Raw genomic sequence first — 15,894 nt, forward strand, 5'->3', positions numbered from 1 at the left:
GTTTGAGTCTGTTGGCATACAAGACTCTCCCATCAGTCAGGCTGGACCTCCACAAACTCTTTCTCTAATGGGTGCTCATTTTAGTACTCTCCAGATGCCCCTTTTCTTCCCCAATTGCAGTGAGTGGGGTGGGGCAGGCTCAAGGACTCCTTTGGACCCACTGCCCCCACCCAGGTCTTACCCATCCACTTTCAGATGCACGGGTGGGTGGAAACCTCTCAGGGGTCCTGCTGTAATGAGCAGGGGCACTTTTGTTTGGTTATGGATGTTCAGTTAGTTGTTAATAAAAAAAAAAAAAAAAAAAAAGATGGGGCGCCTGGGTGGCTCAGTCTGTTGGGCGTCCGACTTCGGCTCAGGTCATGATCTCACAGTCCGTGAGTTCGAGCCCCGCGTCGGGCTCTGTGCTGACAGTTCAGAGCCTGGAGCCTGCTTCAGAGTCTGTCTCCCTCTCTCTCTGCTCCTCCCCTGCTCATGCTCTGTCTCTCTCTGTCTCAAAAATAAATAAAAACATTTTTAAAAAATTAAAAAAAAAAGAGAGCAACTCTTGCCACCATAATGCTGACATCACTTTTCTTGAATGTAAATTCTCTTAAATAATAGTAATCAACAATTGTGTTTTCCACTCAGTTTTGTTTCCTATTTTATTGAACTATAATTGACATACAATATTATATTAGTTTCATGTGCACAACATAGTGATTTGACATTTGTGTACATTACAAACTGATCATCACCATGTTTAGTTACCATCAGTCATCATACAAAGTTATTACAATATTATTGACTAGACTCCCCATGTTATACTTTACCTCCTGTGACTTATTTCTTTTATAACTGCAAGTTTGTACCTCTTGATTCTCTTTACCCATTTCGCCCTCCATTCCCTACCCCTCTGGCAACCATCCTCTGTTCTCTGAATTTATGAGCTTGGGTTTTGTTTTGTATTGTTTACTTGGTTTTTTTTTAGATTCCACTTGTAAGTAAAATCTTGCAGCATTTGTCTTTGTCTGACTTATTTCACTTAGCATAATATTGTCAAGTTCCATTCTTGTTGCTGCAAATGGCAAGATTTCACTATTTTTTAATGGCCCAATAGTATTCCACTGTATGTATATATACCACATCTTCATTCATTCATTCATTCATTCATCTGGCTGTTTTCATGTCTTGGCTATAGTTAATAATGCTACATTGAACATAGGAGTGTATATATGTTTTCAAATTAGTGTTTTGTTTTCTTCAGAGAGATACCCGGAAGGGGAATTGCTGGATCATATGGTAGAACTATTTTTAATTTTTTGAGGAATCCTCATACTGTTTTCCATAGTGGTTGCGCCAATTTACATTCCCACCAACAATACGCGAGGGCTCTTTTTTCTCCACATCCCCACCGGTCCTTGTTATTTCTTGTCTTTGTGACACTAACCTTTCTAACAGGTGTCAGGTGGTATCTCATTGTGGTTTGGATTTGCATTTCCCTAACGATGAGTGATGTTGAGCATCTTTTCATGTACTTGTCGGTTACCTGTATGTCATCTTTGGGAAAATGTCTATTCAGATCCTCTGCTCATTTTTTAATTGGATTGTGGGGGTTTTTTTGTTATTGAGTTGCATGAGTTCTTTATATATTTTGGATATGAACTCCTTATCAGATATATCATATGCAAATATCCTCTCCCATTTAGTAGTTTGTCTTTTAGTTTTGTCGATGGTTTCTTTCACGATGCAGAACCTTTTTAGTTTGATGCAGTCCCAATTGTTTATTTTTGCTTTTGTTGCCCTTGATATGGAGTCAGACCCAAAAAACAAAACAAACAAACAAACAAACAAAAAAAAACCAACCAAATCCTAGTGCTGAAGAATACAATGGCTGACATTAAAAATTCAAGAGATTCAACAAAAAACTTGGCCAAGTACAAGAATAAATCAGTGAACTTGAAGGTAGATCTTTTGAAATTACCCAGTCAGAGAAGAAAAAAAAAAAAGTGTAAGTAAGTAAGTAAGCTTATAGGATTTATGGGACATCATCAAAAGAAATAATATATGCATTGGGGGAATCCTAAGAAAGAGAGCTAGATGGAGAAACAAAGTCTATTTAAAGAAATAGTGATAGAAAAAAAAAAAACCTTGCCAAATTTGGGGAGAGAAATGGAATCCCATGCTGATCTAGATCTCTAGGAGCACATGAACATCCTAGAATGGAGAGGGCTGTGTGTTAATAATGAAAGAGTTCTGTCATTAGGGGCTCAGGTAGCTCTATTATGGATCCCGCCTCAAAAAAAAAAAAAATTCAGCATAGGAAACAGAAGACCTTTCCCTATGAATTGAAGCATTATAGATTCAGCAGTACACAAGGGGACGCCACAGGAGCATCAGAAGCCGAAAACAAATCAGCACCACCAATGGAAGGGCCAAAAGAGAAGCTTGGACACATGGGGATGTTGGCATGTGGATCTAGGAAAAGAATTCATGCAAGAGATAAAGACACAAGAATCTAGAAGCAAGCAGAGACTTCCTTTGCTATCAAAGGCAGGAGGGTGGGCAACTGGACATTAGAGTTTCTTTGGACATGGCTACAACAGTGTATCAGCAACTCAGGAATCCAAACTGGTCACCTGAGCAATGCACAGGGCAAGCTCCAGCCAAGAAGGTGGGAGATAAGGTCAAGGAAGTTAAGGGAAGGCCATCCCCTAAAAGGCAAGTGGGGGTGTCTCCAAGATCTAAAGTAGGAAGCAAAAGAGTGACCCTGCAAGAGTGGCCCCACAGGCTGCAGCCTCCACAGCCCCTCTACTTGCCCCACCCCTGCCCGGATATGCCAAGGAACTGCCAGCTCTTTCCCAATATCTGGGCAGTAAAGTTGAGGTGAAGGAGGAAGAGAAGGGGGCACAGCAGGTCCTGGATCTTGGAATCTGCAGACGCGGGGCACATTGACAATAGACGTAGATCATTGTGCTGCTTGCCGGTCTTCTCTGGAGCTCAGATTTTCGGACATCTGTAAAATACAGACACTAATAATGCCATTTAACTCACAGGGCTCTAGGGAGGTGCAGGGGAGATCACGGACTGAGAGTGCCGTATAACATTTAAGGTGATATGTGTGGAGTATTACGAATATCAGTGGCAGGTTTCCAGAACCCAGGTGGGGTGAGAGTGAGTCAACAAGGAAGAAATGGCCCCACTTCTTGAAAAGAGCTCTTAAAAGACCAGGGCTGGGCAGCTCAGGTGACAGGGCAGGCATAAATAGCCAGTGCTTGCCAAGGAAAGGCTAATTTGCCTGGAGATCCTGGAGTACGAGAGGCAGCATCTGTGAGTCTCTATCCTTGCCTTCATTTTGTTTTTTTTCAATGCCCGATGAATATCTCTCTGTCCATATAGCTGGTTTATCCAACTGGTGCTGTGGAGGCAGGGTCTGGTCTGTTCTGGTCTAGGAAGTGTGAAAGGTGGGGGATGGGGTGAGGCGATGAGGAGTGCTCTTTCGCCCCTCACTGCTCCCTATGCTCAGTGGGAGATTTGCTCTCTGGGCTGTGGAAGGCGATCAGTTGGAAGATACCCACCCAGATGCCAGATACCATTGTCTGGAAGCCCCAGGGGAACAGGCAATTTCAACTTCTCTCTTGTTCCCCTCCATTCCTGATCTATTTATTAAAAATTTTTTTTAATGTTTTATTTATTTTTGAGACAGAGAGAGACAGAGCATGAACGGGGGAGGGGGAGAGAGAGAGGGAGACACAGAATCGGAAGCAGGCTCCAGGCTCTGAGCCATCAGCCCAGAGCCCGACGCGGGGCTCGAACTCACAGACCGCGAGATCGTGACCTGAGCCGAAGTCGGACGTTTAACCGACTGAGCCACCCAGGCGTCCCAATTCCTGATCTATTTAGAAAGGAGGGTGGTAGAGGAGAAACAGACCAGGTCTCCATAGGCCTGCCTTTTAAGCCCATCTGGGTACCAACTGCCTGTAGGACGTGGACATTCATGCTTCTCCCTTAGCCTCACATCTTTACTTTAAAAAAGAGACTGACTGGGCTAAGTCGCTAATTTTCCAACCAGTTTTCAGAGGAGTCATTTTTTTTTCTCAATAAAATCTGAATCAGAAAGCTTGGACACCGTGGGCTGAGGGGGCTGCAGCTCTGCCCACTCCCTCCATAGCCCCAGCTAAGAAGCCGCGTCTGAATCGTGGGTCTGAAAACCTGTGAGTCACCTCTCTTCACGGCCCCTTCCGGCTACAGTGGGTGCTGGTGCCTTGAGCTGCTGGGCAGAATGTCGATTGGTTTTCATTCTTCCTCCGATTCGGTGCGCAGAGCCCCAGAGGTGCTGTAGCTGCGGACCAGGGGACAATGCCCTCGTTCTGGCCTGGGTCCTTCAGTGCTCATGACTGAGCCTCTGCCGCAATAAGGGAGCTCATCTGGGTGTTTCTAGAGATTCCTAGGAAGCCCAGGCAAGTGGCGAATTCACAACTGAAAGAGGCTCCTGCAAAATAGGGATCGTCCAGCCCAGGGTCACCAGCAACCTGGAGAAGGCACTTCTCTGGCCAGGAAAGCCCCTCCCCTGCCACCACCTCAGCCTGCCTGGTGACCCCCTTCTCCTTTGCACGTGTCCCCCAGGCTTTGTTCCTAGCCTCTGCAACTCCCACAAGCTCTTCCCATGCTCATAACCTTACCGTTTTTCTCTGAGAGAAGAAAGAAGTCCAAGAGTGGAGGTGACCGAGGCCCTGTACCTGCCCGGGTCTCACTTAGTCCCTAAGTCCTAATCAGATGGTGCCTGGACGCCCTATTGGACATCTGCTCTCCCTATCCCCGAACTAGCCTTCCCTTGACTGAACCCACCTCACGTGTCCCTTTCCTCCATGAGGCCTTTCTCTCAAGTTCTTTTAGGTGGTCAGAGCAGAATGCTGCATGCCCCAGGGGCTCTCCAGCTGCTAAGTTAGCTTCTCTGAGAACTTTCACTTGGGTTCTGTGTGTGAATTTCCTCATGGAGATGGTGTCCAGTTCAGGGATGGCAAATCGCTTGGAAAACACGCAACCACACACCCATCCTGTGCTCAGGACAGACATCACTAAGCGTTCAGGATCCTAGCTCCTTTCCAGAACCGCACTGCAGACACCAAGAGTGTTGGTCCATCCAAGGCAGCAAGTGAGAGGAAAGGGGGTTGCCCTGTCAGAGCTAAGCCAACCACCTTGACGGTATAGACAGGGAGCTGGAGGTCCAAAGACGGGAAAGGTCCTTCCCGGAAGCACCCAGTGAATCCTTCCTGATGTGACATGTGGCCTCAGTGAGGATTTCTACATCCTACCCCTGTGCCGACGGCAGTCCCCAAGGGAAGTCACAAGAAGGGACAACACGGGCATCTGAGAATAGGTGGATTCTCCTGCGAACTTATAGTTGAGTTCCAGCTGGGTAACTCATGCTTTCCCAGACCAGACCATATGCCCACCTGGTCCCTAAACTGCTTTGGGAGACTTGGTTCTCTCAGCTCCATGGAGGGAGGGCAGGAGTGGAGGTGCTTCTCCTGACCTTCAGGAGCTGGGCCAAGCCCTAACCCATGTCCTGGGACCAAGAGCATGTCCTTTCTCGTTCTGTTCACCTGCCTAGGCCATGCTTCTCCTCCCTCTCTCCGTGCTGATGCTGCTCACACAGCCCCTGAGGTCACTGGGAACAGAAATGAAGACCTATTTCCAGAGAACAGCAGCCAGCGCCTGCACCTTGGTCATGTGTAGCCCCATGGAGAACGGCCTGCCTGGTCGCGATGGACGGGATGGGAGAGAGGGCCCCCGGGGCGAGAAGGGGGATCCAGGTAGAGCTGGGACCACTGGCTTGTCCTAGTGGAAAGGGGTGGGCATTGGAATTGTAACCAACCCAGAAGTAGTGGGATGTTCTGCTACGGAAGGCTCAGAGGTGGACTTCTTCTTCCTGAGCGGATGGGTTTCCCCCAGATGTTTGGTCCATCTGAAACACTGCCTTACCAATTGAAAATGACTGCTGCTCTGAGCCCCCAGGTGCTTCCCTCCATTGCCAGCTGACTTGTCTCCTTCTTTGGCACCTTCTCCTTCCTCCCACTCCAAAAATGAGGAAATAGTGGGTAAATCGAATCTGTGGCTCTCCAGAACCCTGCTCCAGACTTAACAGTTGGTCACCTGGATTAAATAGGGTCGGTGCAGGGTGTCAAATATTTTCAGTATCATATGCCTTGACTCATATGTGGAATTTGAGAAACACAACAGATGAACACAGGGGAAGGAAAGGAAAAATAAGATTAAAACTGAGAGGGAAGCAAACCACAAGAGACTCTTAAATACAAAGAAGAAACTGAGGGTTGCTGGAGGGGAGGTGTGTGGAGGGATGGGTTAAATGGGTGACGGGCATTAAGGAGGGCACTTGTTGGGATGAGCACTGGGGGTTCTACGTAACAGATGAATTATTGGGTTCTGCTCCCCAAGCCCAGACTCCACTGTATGTTAAGTAACTTGAATTCAAATTTTAAAATATATATTTTTTCAATAGTCATGAAGGACGGGAAAGAAAGAGGTTCTGTGACCCCATACTCAGATCTGATCACAAGGATCTGTCCTAATACATTACAGAGAGAGTGAAAGGGAGCTCACATTCCTTTGTCCAGCCTTGTGCTTGGGCGTTCACTGAGTAATTCATTTAATCCTACCAGAAGTCTTACAGGGAACATATGAATCTCATTTGACAGGTAAGAAAATTGTGACACAGAGAGGCTAAATGACACCCAGTCTGGAGGGGAAAGGACACGAGCTTCTGCATCAGACAGATCTGTGCTTGACTACCAGCTCCATTTCTACAGCAGGGACCCACCCTGGGACAAGCCAGTGCCCCTGAGTCTCAGTTTGCTCATCTATAAATGGGAATAATATCTACTACATAGTGACAAATAACGGAGCCAAGGCTTTCTTTTTTGTCAGGTTGTTAGGATAAAGTTACATCTTTCTGCTGGACCAATTGGGTGAATTCTCGTGAGGTTTCCACAGGTACTGATTATTTAAGGGAATCATCTGAGAAGTACTGTTCCGTAGAGGAGGATCTGGGTCCAGTGGCAAGGAGTCAGAATTCAGTGAGCCAGCATCTAGGACAAGGGACCCCCATGTTCTGGGCTAGGGCTATGGAGCTTTCAACCGTGGTCTTTATCTTTTGGGAGTTGGCATTTTGGTTGGGGAGGAAGGAAACTAACAACATTTAAGTTGGAAAGAATAGGTAGCATCCCCAGGCTTTGTAGGATAAGGGACAAGTGAGTACCTATCTGTGCTTTACAGACAGAAAGTGGCTACCGACATGAATGGCCCGGGACTCAGGGAAGGCCCCTGGATGTGAACTCGGAAGGCGTATTCAAGGTGTCAGCATCTTGGAGAATCCCCGCTCTCTCTAGCTCTCAAAGGGGCCCTGAATTGAATCCTGGGGGGCCCTTTCCTATGGTCACACTGTGAGTCTAAGCATAGAGTGTGGCTGAGACCTCCCTCTCTTCTGCAGGTGGTTCACCCCATGCACATTCCAAGCCCGACCTTGGGTTGGTGCTTGGAGAGAGAACCATGCACAGATGGCCCAGGGGACCAGGCTGCACTCTGGCTCCTGAATTGCAGGCATGTTAGTCAGTCAACCATTATGGGTCTGAGAATTTCCTACCGAGCTTGGAGTATCTCAAAATCCTGACCCATGTAAGTCTGACTGGGGCCAGAGTCTGCCCTTGTGACAATGTCCCCTGCAGATTTTGATGCACAGGGTTCCAAGAACCTGCTGTAAAGGACAAGATAAGCCTGAGAGAAGAGAGCCTCGAGCAGAGGTAGGGGGTGGAGCGGGCTCAATGCGGTAATGCCTCAGGTGTATCATGGAGGTCCAGTAAGACCCCACACTGCTTTGCAGCCTGTATTTCCAGGGACAGTCCTCTTATTCCTCAGCATCTCCAAGATTCCAGAAGGATTTAGTGTATATAGGCATGTATCTCCCGGAGTAAAACCACACACCCCTCAGCAGCTCACAAGGACACTCTTCACCCTTGCATACTCCTCTGACCTCAACTCCTCTGGCCACACTGGCTCCTTGCTGGTCCCTAACCACATCCAGCCCCCTGCCACCCCAGGGCCCTATCACTGCTCTTCCCATAGCTGTCCCTGTGGGTCACTCCTCAGCTCCTTCACGGCCTTACTTACAGACCACCTTCTCCACGAGTCTGTCCCTGACCACCCTACTTAGAAGACACTACCCCCGCCTTCTGACACTCTCTGTGCTTTATTTTTCTTCAATGGCACTTATTCTGCTCTACTAAACCATATGTTGTACATTTTGATTTTTATGATCTGTCTCTGTGCAGTTGGGTTTCAGCCCCAAGAGAAAGAGGGATCTGATGTTGTGTCTGCTTTTTTCACTGCTGTGTCCCCGCATTGCCGATGGTGTCTTGTACACAGTAGAAGTTTCGAGTGAGTACTTGTGGAATGAGTAAATGTAAGATGGAAGGAAAGGAGGAATTTAGTGCAGTTCAGACTGGCCAGACCGCGGGTCCACAAAGCTTCACTTCAGGTGGCGTTAAGGCACAGGGCTGGCCTTTGGGGGACACTGGGATGCAAAATTAGTGCTTTGGGAGGCATGGGTGCTTGCTGTTGAAGAGGGAGTCCCTTCATGGTCTCCAGGACTTCTACACCATGGATGGGAGACCTCTAACGCTTTTTCTACCGGCTGCCATACCAGCCAGGGTGGAGCCCAAGGGGACCTCAGCCTAGGGATAGGACATCTCTGCCCAGCATGGTGCCCTATTGGATATGGGGTGAGGGGCCCATCCTGTAACCCTCCATGCTTCCATTTCATTCCTGGTGAGGATCATAACTAGCGGCAGGATACAATGCCCAGCACAGAGCCTCTCAGTCACCCATCACAGGCACCCACCCCCACCACCAGCACAGTGTTACTCAGGCAGGCCTGGCCCCTCCTGGAGCACAAGTCTCCAAGTCTGACATGTCCTCTTCCCTCTGCGAGTCTCTCTAAATCCTCCTCACCCTAAAGTCCCATTTGCTCCCTCAGGAAGACAGCTCTGGCCATATGTGTGTGTACTGGGGTGGGGTGATGATGTGGTAGGACAAGGGGCATCTTGCGAATCTTCTTCCTCACTCATTACTTGTGCCTCACCGTTTAAAATCCTATTGCAAATCTCTTGCAGACCGGGTTCTGGTGCTAACATTTGCATCTCGCCCGGTTATATTCCACAGATGGTTTCTCAGTGAACAGATGAGTGAATGAACAAGTCAGCGGCACCTGTCAAGTGTCATTCTTTCTCTTTTTGCACATGAATGTTCATAACAGCTTTATTCCCAACAGCCCAGAGATGGGAAGAGCCCAGGTGTCCATCAACTGATGAGTGGATGAACAAGACAGGTTCTGTCCACACAGTGGAATACTACTCAGCCACACAAAGGAATGAAACCCTGAGACACACTGCCAAGTGGATGGACCTCAAAAATGTCACTCTGAGTTAAAACAGCCAGACATAAATGGTCATCTATTGTCTGATTCCATTTATATGAAATGTCCAAAATAGGAAATAGAGACAGCAGAGTAGTGCTATCCAGAGGCTGGGGAAAGGGGAGGTTGGGGGTGATGGCTTAGTGGCTATGGGTTTGTTTTTGGGTGACGAAGTGATTTTGAACTAGATACAGGAGGTAATTGCACACCACTGTGGACGTGCTAACTGCCAATCAATGGTATACTTTACAACAGGCTAATGTTATATTACGTGAATTTCACCTCAGTAAAAACACAAAAAACAAACAACAACAACAACAACAAAAGAATAACCAAATGAACAGAACTGAGTGTAAAACTCTATTTTTAATTTTTTGAGGACCCTTCATTCTGTTTTCCACAGTGGCTGCACCAATTTACGTTCCCATCAATAGCGCATGAGGGGTTCCCTTTTCTACACATCCTAATCAACACTTGTTATCTCTTGTCTTTTTGCTAATAACCATTCTAACAGGGGTAAGGTGACATCTCATCGTGGTCTCGATCTGCATTTCCCTGATGATCGGTGCCAGGTGTCATTTCTGACATAAACTCTGGTTCTGGGAAGGGGAGAACAAGGAGTCCATGATCAAGACTAAATGCTGACAGTCCGCCTGCTGTATATACCGTGGTCTTGGGGCAGGGGGAGGTGCCCTGCATGGAAAGTCAGATGGGTCTTGGCTTGAGTTCACAGCCAGCCCCAGCGAGCCTGTTTTCTCACCTGTAAAATAGGGGTGTGGACACCCATTTCCTGGATCACCACTGTAGCAAGGAGTGTGGAAGTGGGACGTCTACACCCTGTAGAACCCTGAAGGAATGCAAGGGGCCCGACCGTGCACGCAGCTGGCTCGTCTCTGGGCCTAAGGTTTGTGCCCATTTCTTCTGCTGCTACAGGTTCGCCAGGAGCTGTAGGGAGAGCGGGGACGCCTGGACCGGCTGGCCCGGTTGGGCCCAAAGGGGAGAATGGTTCTGCTGGAGAGCCCGGACCAAAGGGAGACTCTGGACCATCTGGTGAGCAGCTGGACATGGAATGCAGATGTCTGCAGGTGGTGCTGCAGCCTCTAGAACATGCCAGTAGATATGCACAGATCCCACCCCAGGAAGAAGGAAGAAGGTTGTTCTGAAGGTGGTACCGGGTTATTGCAGGGGAGACTGAACTCCTGTTGACCTCACCTTTTACGACGATGCTGCCTGTCTTGACTTCTAACACTGCTGTCCTCTCTTCGGACGCCCCCACTTCTGGCAGGATTTAGTGTCACTGACCATGCTGGTCCTTTTCCCCAGGACCTCCGGGACCTCGAGGTACGCCTGGTCCAGCTGGCAGAGAGGGTGCCTCAGGGAGGCAGGGAAATGTAGGACCTCAAGGCACCCCAGGACCCAAAGGAGAGGCTGGGCCCAAAGGTAGGTGGTTGGTAGGTGGCCGGTCTGGGAGGGAGAAGGAAGGAATACGGCACAGTCCAGGGTGTGACCCAAGGCCAGCTCGAGTGCCGGGAAATGCCCAGACCATCAGCGCTGGGCAGGCCTTGTCGTGACCCCTTCTCCCCCACATTCCCACATGGACTGCGTTTTCCTGCTCGCCTCCGCAGAGGAACCCCAGCCAGTAAGCAGCACCTTCTCACCGGTTCTCTCTCCCCTTGGAGCAAAGGGTGAAAAGCCCACTCTCGGCAGCTTTTGCTCCAATTTGTTCCTTCCTCAGGAGACGTGGGTGTGCCTGGCATGCAGGGCTCTGCAGGGCCGAGAGGCCCCCCAGGGGTTAAAGGAGAGAGAGGTGCCCCTGGTGAGCGTGGAGCCGCTGGAAATGCTGGGGCAGTGGGTGAGTGACGGAAGGAGCTAGGACGGGGCTCCGGTTCCCTTGTGCATCCCTGATGCTGGTGATGGCCACCCCTCCCCCACCGCCACTCATCAAGTTGGAGCTGGTGTTACTGGGTGGTAGGGAAAGTCTATGTCCAAGGAGGGTGCATGGCTGGGTTCGGGGAGCAGTCTGTATCGGGGAGGGGGGACCGCAGGCCAGGTGGACAGCCCATGTCTTGGGAGGGTGACAATGCTGGAAAAGTGGATACAGAGCTCACCCAGTTCTTCTCTGATCCCAGGGCCTGCTGGAGCCACAGGTCCGCCAGGACCTCCAGGTGCCAAAGGGCCCGCAGGACCGAAGGGGGACAGAGGTGCTCCTGGGGACAAAGGAGCAAAGGGAGAGAGCGGGCTTCCTGGTAAGGCAGCATCTGCTAGATCTGGGAGCCGCCACGGGGTGGGGACAGGGGGAGGGAGGTGGCCTTCTTTATCTCAGGGCAGCCTATCTTTGGCCCCATTAACGGCAGGGAGTGGGTGGGAAACAGGGACGCTAGCAGTCAGGAAGGCAGGGGAATGAGGTTCTGGTTTTATTATTTTTTTTTTTTTAATTTTTTTCAACGTTTTTTATTTATTTTTGGGACAGAGAGAGACAGAGCATGAACGGGGAAGGGGCAGAGAGAGAGGGAGACACAGAATCGGAAACAGGCTCCAGGCTCTGAGCCATCAGCCCAGAGCCTGACGCGGGGCTCGAACTCACGGACCGCGAGATCGTGACCTGGCTGAAGTCGGACGCTTAACCGACTGTGCCACCCAGGCGCCCCTGAGGCTCTGGTTTTAGACTCTTACTCACAGGAGGGCAGCCCTGAGCAGCTTTTCCATCCGATCACCGGAGAAAGCACAGCTCCCTTCCCAATTCAAAGGATAGCTTTGACTATCAAATAACCCAGTGGATGGGAAGTACTGACGAAAGTATATTCCTGCCCCCCCAAAGAAGGTGCTATGAGATCCCCAGAATTGGGAGTTAAATTTTCACAGGGTTCAGTGTCAGTGATGCGCAGGGACCTGCTCCGGGGACACTTTGTTCGTAGAAGTATAGGAAATCTGGGGGCAACAGGGGCTAGTTGTGTTAGTGGATGTGGGCTTGCTAGGGCCTGGTCCCAGCTCCTTATCCCGTCCCCTATATGTGCCTGCAGCTGGGTACCTTTCCCTTAAGGCCCAAGCTCTGAGCTGATCCCAGGCTATGCTGGGCTTGCCTTCACTCGGCCTCTCTCTTCTGCAGACATCACTGCTCTGAGGCAGCAGGTGGAGGCCTTACGTGGACAGGTCCGACACCTCCAGAATGCCTTCTCTCAGTATAGGAAAGGTACGTTCCTGGATCCGAATCGAGCCAGGCACCAAGGCTAGGCCTCCGACTGGGCCTGGGCCTTGGTTTGGAGTTGGCTGGGTCTGGGTCTGGGATTGGAACAGGTTGGGACCATATTTAGAGCCGGATCTGGCTCTGGGGCAGGGTCTGGGGCTGAGAGTAGTGCTGAGACAGAGCAGGCAGCCCTATACTCCAGGATCTGGAAGTAAATGCAAGGGACAGAGAGGAGGGTGTGGCCATATCACCAGTTCAATGGGGGTGATGGAAGCCTGGTGGAGGTTATCAGGCTCCAGGATGCCCCCCGCCCCCCCAACATCACAGCCACCTATGACCCGATCTGTGCCCTGAGACCTGTGCAGTTCAACAGACCTTCACTCCTGCCTGCCCTGTGCTGCTCCCTGTGATAGACAGGGGACATCCAGCCCAGGATGCATTTCTTACCTCTGTGGGACCCGGCGTGTGAGTGCCCAGATATTGTTTCACAGCCCAAGGCAGCAGAGAATCTGGACACTGTCCCGAGGGCTGGGGCTGGGATGCTGCTCTCGGGGTTCAAGGCTGGTGGGGGCCTAGCCTTGCTATGTGGCCATCAAGTATGTCACCTTGGACATGCCCATGGTTCTGGAAGGGGACTGACCACCTCTAGGCTCCAGCCAGTGCTGGGCTCTCCCTGCACCCTGCTGGGTGTTTAAATCAGGGATTCTTCTTTTTTTTTTTTTTTTTTTTTAATTTTTTTTTTTTTTTTCAACGTTTTTTTTTTTTATTTATTTTTGGGACAGAGAGAGACAGAGCATGAACGGGGGAGGGGCAGAGAGAGAGGGAGACACAGAATCGGAAACAGGCTCCAGGCTCCGAGCCATCGGCCCAGAGCCCGACGCGGGGCTCGAACTCACAGGCCGCGAGATTGTGACCTGGCTGAAGTCGGACGCTTAACCGACTGCGCCACCCAGGCGCCCCACAGGGATTCTTCTTAATCCTGGAATCCTGCAGAGTACCCTGTGCCTTTTGGAATCTCCACCTTGGTCCTTGACTGGCCCTCCTCATCAGCTCTCCCTGACGTCAGCTTTGGGTCTCCATCATTCATCAAATCTCCCTGATCCAAAAAAAGAAGCGATTTCCAAAGGAGTAGATCCTAAAGGGGCCTCACTGGGTAAGACACAGGTTTGGCTCCTAAGTACCAAGTACCTAAGAACCAAGGATGGGAGTTTCAGGTATTGGGTATGTCTCACTCCCTCCACAACAAATTTGCACATGTGTTCACTCACTCCTTTGCACACTGCTGTGAAGTGGAACATGTCCAGAGATGCCGGCCACATGTGTGTACTCAAATACCATCACTCACCCCACACCATGACATACACGAGCACATGCATACGTACACACACACGTCCAGACGGTAAGTACTCCCATGTACCTCCAGAAGAATACAGGGACATGTTCATGTATGCGCACGTGTGCCCACCCAGATGCATGGAACATAAAACCCAGTAGCGGCACATGAACTCTTGCACTGACCTTGTCCAGGGCTGCCCTGAGTGCCGTCCGTCCTGAGCCTGTGGAGAATCTGCCCCCGAGCCCTAGTTGAAGCTACTCAGAGAAGGGCAGGGGGTCAGGGTGCACCCTGAGGTCTAACCAGCCCAGTGAGGCCAGGGCACAGCCCTCTGGGCGGCCCTGAAGATTTCCATGTCTGAGCCCAAAAGCCAAAGGGATGGGGATGGGATGGAAGATTAGACACGTGATATGTCACATAGTTGATGTTTTTATGAAGCGTACCCCCGCTTCGGAAATGAGGAATTAGAAACCCTGAAAAGGGAAGTAACTTTCCTTTTTCCACCTAGGCAGTCATTGCCAGGATGGGGTGGAACACCTGGCTTCCAATTCCCAAACAGGGCTCTCCCAGAATTGATCCCCTCTGCCCCCTGCCACCTCTCAGGTGCCTTCATCCTCTCACCCAGCACCCTGGAGAGGCTGACTGGCTGGGGCATCACCCACATGCATCCCGAGGGGCCAACATCGGGCTGCAGTGAGTGCAGAGATTAGCACAGTGAGGCTCTCAGATGCCCCTGCCCCACCCCCAGCACACGCACATCAGAAACTGTCCCAGCCATCACACACCAAAGTCATTGCAATTCCCACTGACCCCAACACACAATGTGGGGTGAAACAGAAAGAGCACGTTCCAGCTCTAGTGTCCCAACAAACAAGGTTCAGTCCTAAACGTACATTTGACAGGTATGTGACTCCAGGCCCCTTACTTAACCTCTCTGGGGTCTAGTGTCCTCATCTATAACTACGGACCACAGGAGTTCCTCCCAGGCTGCATTGTGAAGCCAGTGCACTGGAACCAAGTGCCTCAGTTTTGTCCTATCGGGTGCCCTGATATCCCACGTGGATGCTGGGCGGGGCGGGTGGGGGCTGTCGCACAAAGGTCACAGAGCCCCGGAGCTCTGGCCTGGTGCTGCCATAACCCCAACCTGACTGTCCTCTTCTCCTAGTGGAGCTCTTCCCCAATGGCCGAGGTGTCGGGGAGAAGATCTTCAAGACAGGAGGTATTGAAAAGAGTTTTGAGGACGCACAGCAGGTGTGTATACAGGCCGGGGGACAGATGGCCTCCCCACGCTCTGCGGCCGAGAACGACGCCCTGCAGCAGCTGGTCACAGTTGAGAACAAGGCTGCTTTCCTGAGTATAACCGACATCAAGACGGAAGGCAAGTTCATCTACCCCACCGGGGAGCCCCTGGTCTATTCCAACTGGGCCCCAGGGGAGCCCAACAACAATGGCGGCGCAGAGAACTGTGTGGAGATCTTTACCAATGGCAAGTGGAACGACAAGGCCTGTGGAGAGCAGCGCCTGGTGGTCTGCGAGTTCTGAGCCACCGGGGTGGGGGGCCGTGCTCCACTCGGGAGCCTGGCCAACGAGTGGGGGCCTGGCCAACGAATGGGGGCCCAGACCTGTGTGCTGCCGATGCCCCAATAAAATGGCGCCGCCTCTGCTGGCCAGGGCTTCTCCACAGAGCAGTCGGGGAGGTCCCTGCGGAAAGCCTCTCTCAGAGTCAAATGGCTTCACACGTGGGAGACTTGTCAGAGGAAGAAGGGGCCAGCTGCTTTCCCAGTCGCAAGGGATAAACTTGGGTCCCCAAGACCTCCCCGTGGCAAAATCAGGTGGCTCCCTCTAGGCCCCTCCCCCTCCCTCCTCCTCTCCCTTCCCCCCTCCTCCCCTTCCCCAACTGTCAGCCATGTT

The 15,894-nt window shown here is 50.8% G+C and overlaps 1 protein-coding gene and 1 long non-coding RNA gene across 2 annotated transcripts; both read left to right on the top strand.

Moving 5' to 3' along the window:
• Nucleotides 1-3,190: 3,190 nt before the first annotated feature.
• Nucleotides 3,191-15,666, top strand: SFTPD (surfactant protein D). Its single transcript, XM_058696826.1, has 8 exons — nt 3,191-3,306; nt 5,591-5,792; nt 10,400-10,516; nt 10,790-10,906; nt 11,202-11,318; nt 11,596-11,712; nt 12,573-12,656; nt 15,149-15,666. The coding sequence occupies exons 2-8, from the start codon at nt 5,594-5,596 to the stop codon at nt 15,523-15,525; spliced, it is 1,128 nt and encodes a 375-aa protein (XP_058552809.1). The 5' UTR covers nt 3,191-3,306; nt 5,591-5,593; the 3' UTR covers nt 15,526-15,666.
• On the top strand, nt 5,799-9,775 carry LOC131492908 (uncharacterized). The gene is made up of 2 exons (XR_009252348.1): nt 5,799-6,990; nt 7,487-9,775. It is a non-coding gene; the product is annotated as an uncharacterized LOC131492908 (long non-coding RNA).
• Nucleotides 15,667-15,894: the final 228 nt, after the last annotated feature.

The sequence above is a fragment of the Neofelis nebulosa genome, chromosome 13 (assembly GCF_028018385.1).
Source record: "Neofelis nebulosa isolate mNeoNeb1 chromosome 13, mNeoNeb1.pri, whole genome shotgun sequence".
Classification (NCBI taxonomy): domain Eukaryota; kingdom Metazoa; phylum Chordata; class Mammalia; order Carnivora; family Felidae; genus Neofelis; species Neofelis nebulosa.

What these genes read in the sequence shown, in the direction of transcription:
- SFTPD (XM_058696826.1), top strand. Translation starts at nt 5,594, where the DNA reads ATGCTTCTCCTCCCTCTCTCCGTGCTGATGCTGCTCACACAGCCCCTG. An exon ending in GGGAGACTCTGGACCATCTG is followed by an intron (nt 10,517 to 10,789) that starts GTGAGCAGCTGG and finishes CCTTTTCCCCAG; the next exon opens with GACCTCCGGGACCTCGAGGT. An exon ending in TGGAAATGCTGGGGCAGTGG is followed by an intron (nt 11,319 to 11,595) that starts GTGAGTGACGGA and finishes CTCTGATCCCAG; the next exon opens with GGCCTGCTGGAGCCACAGGT.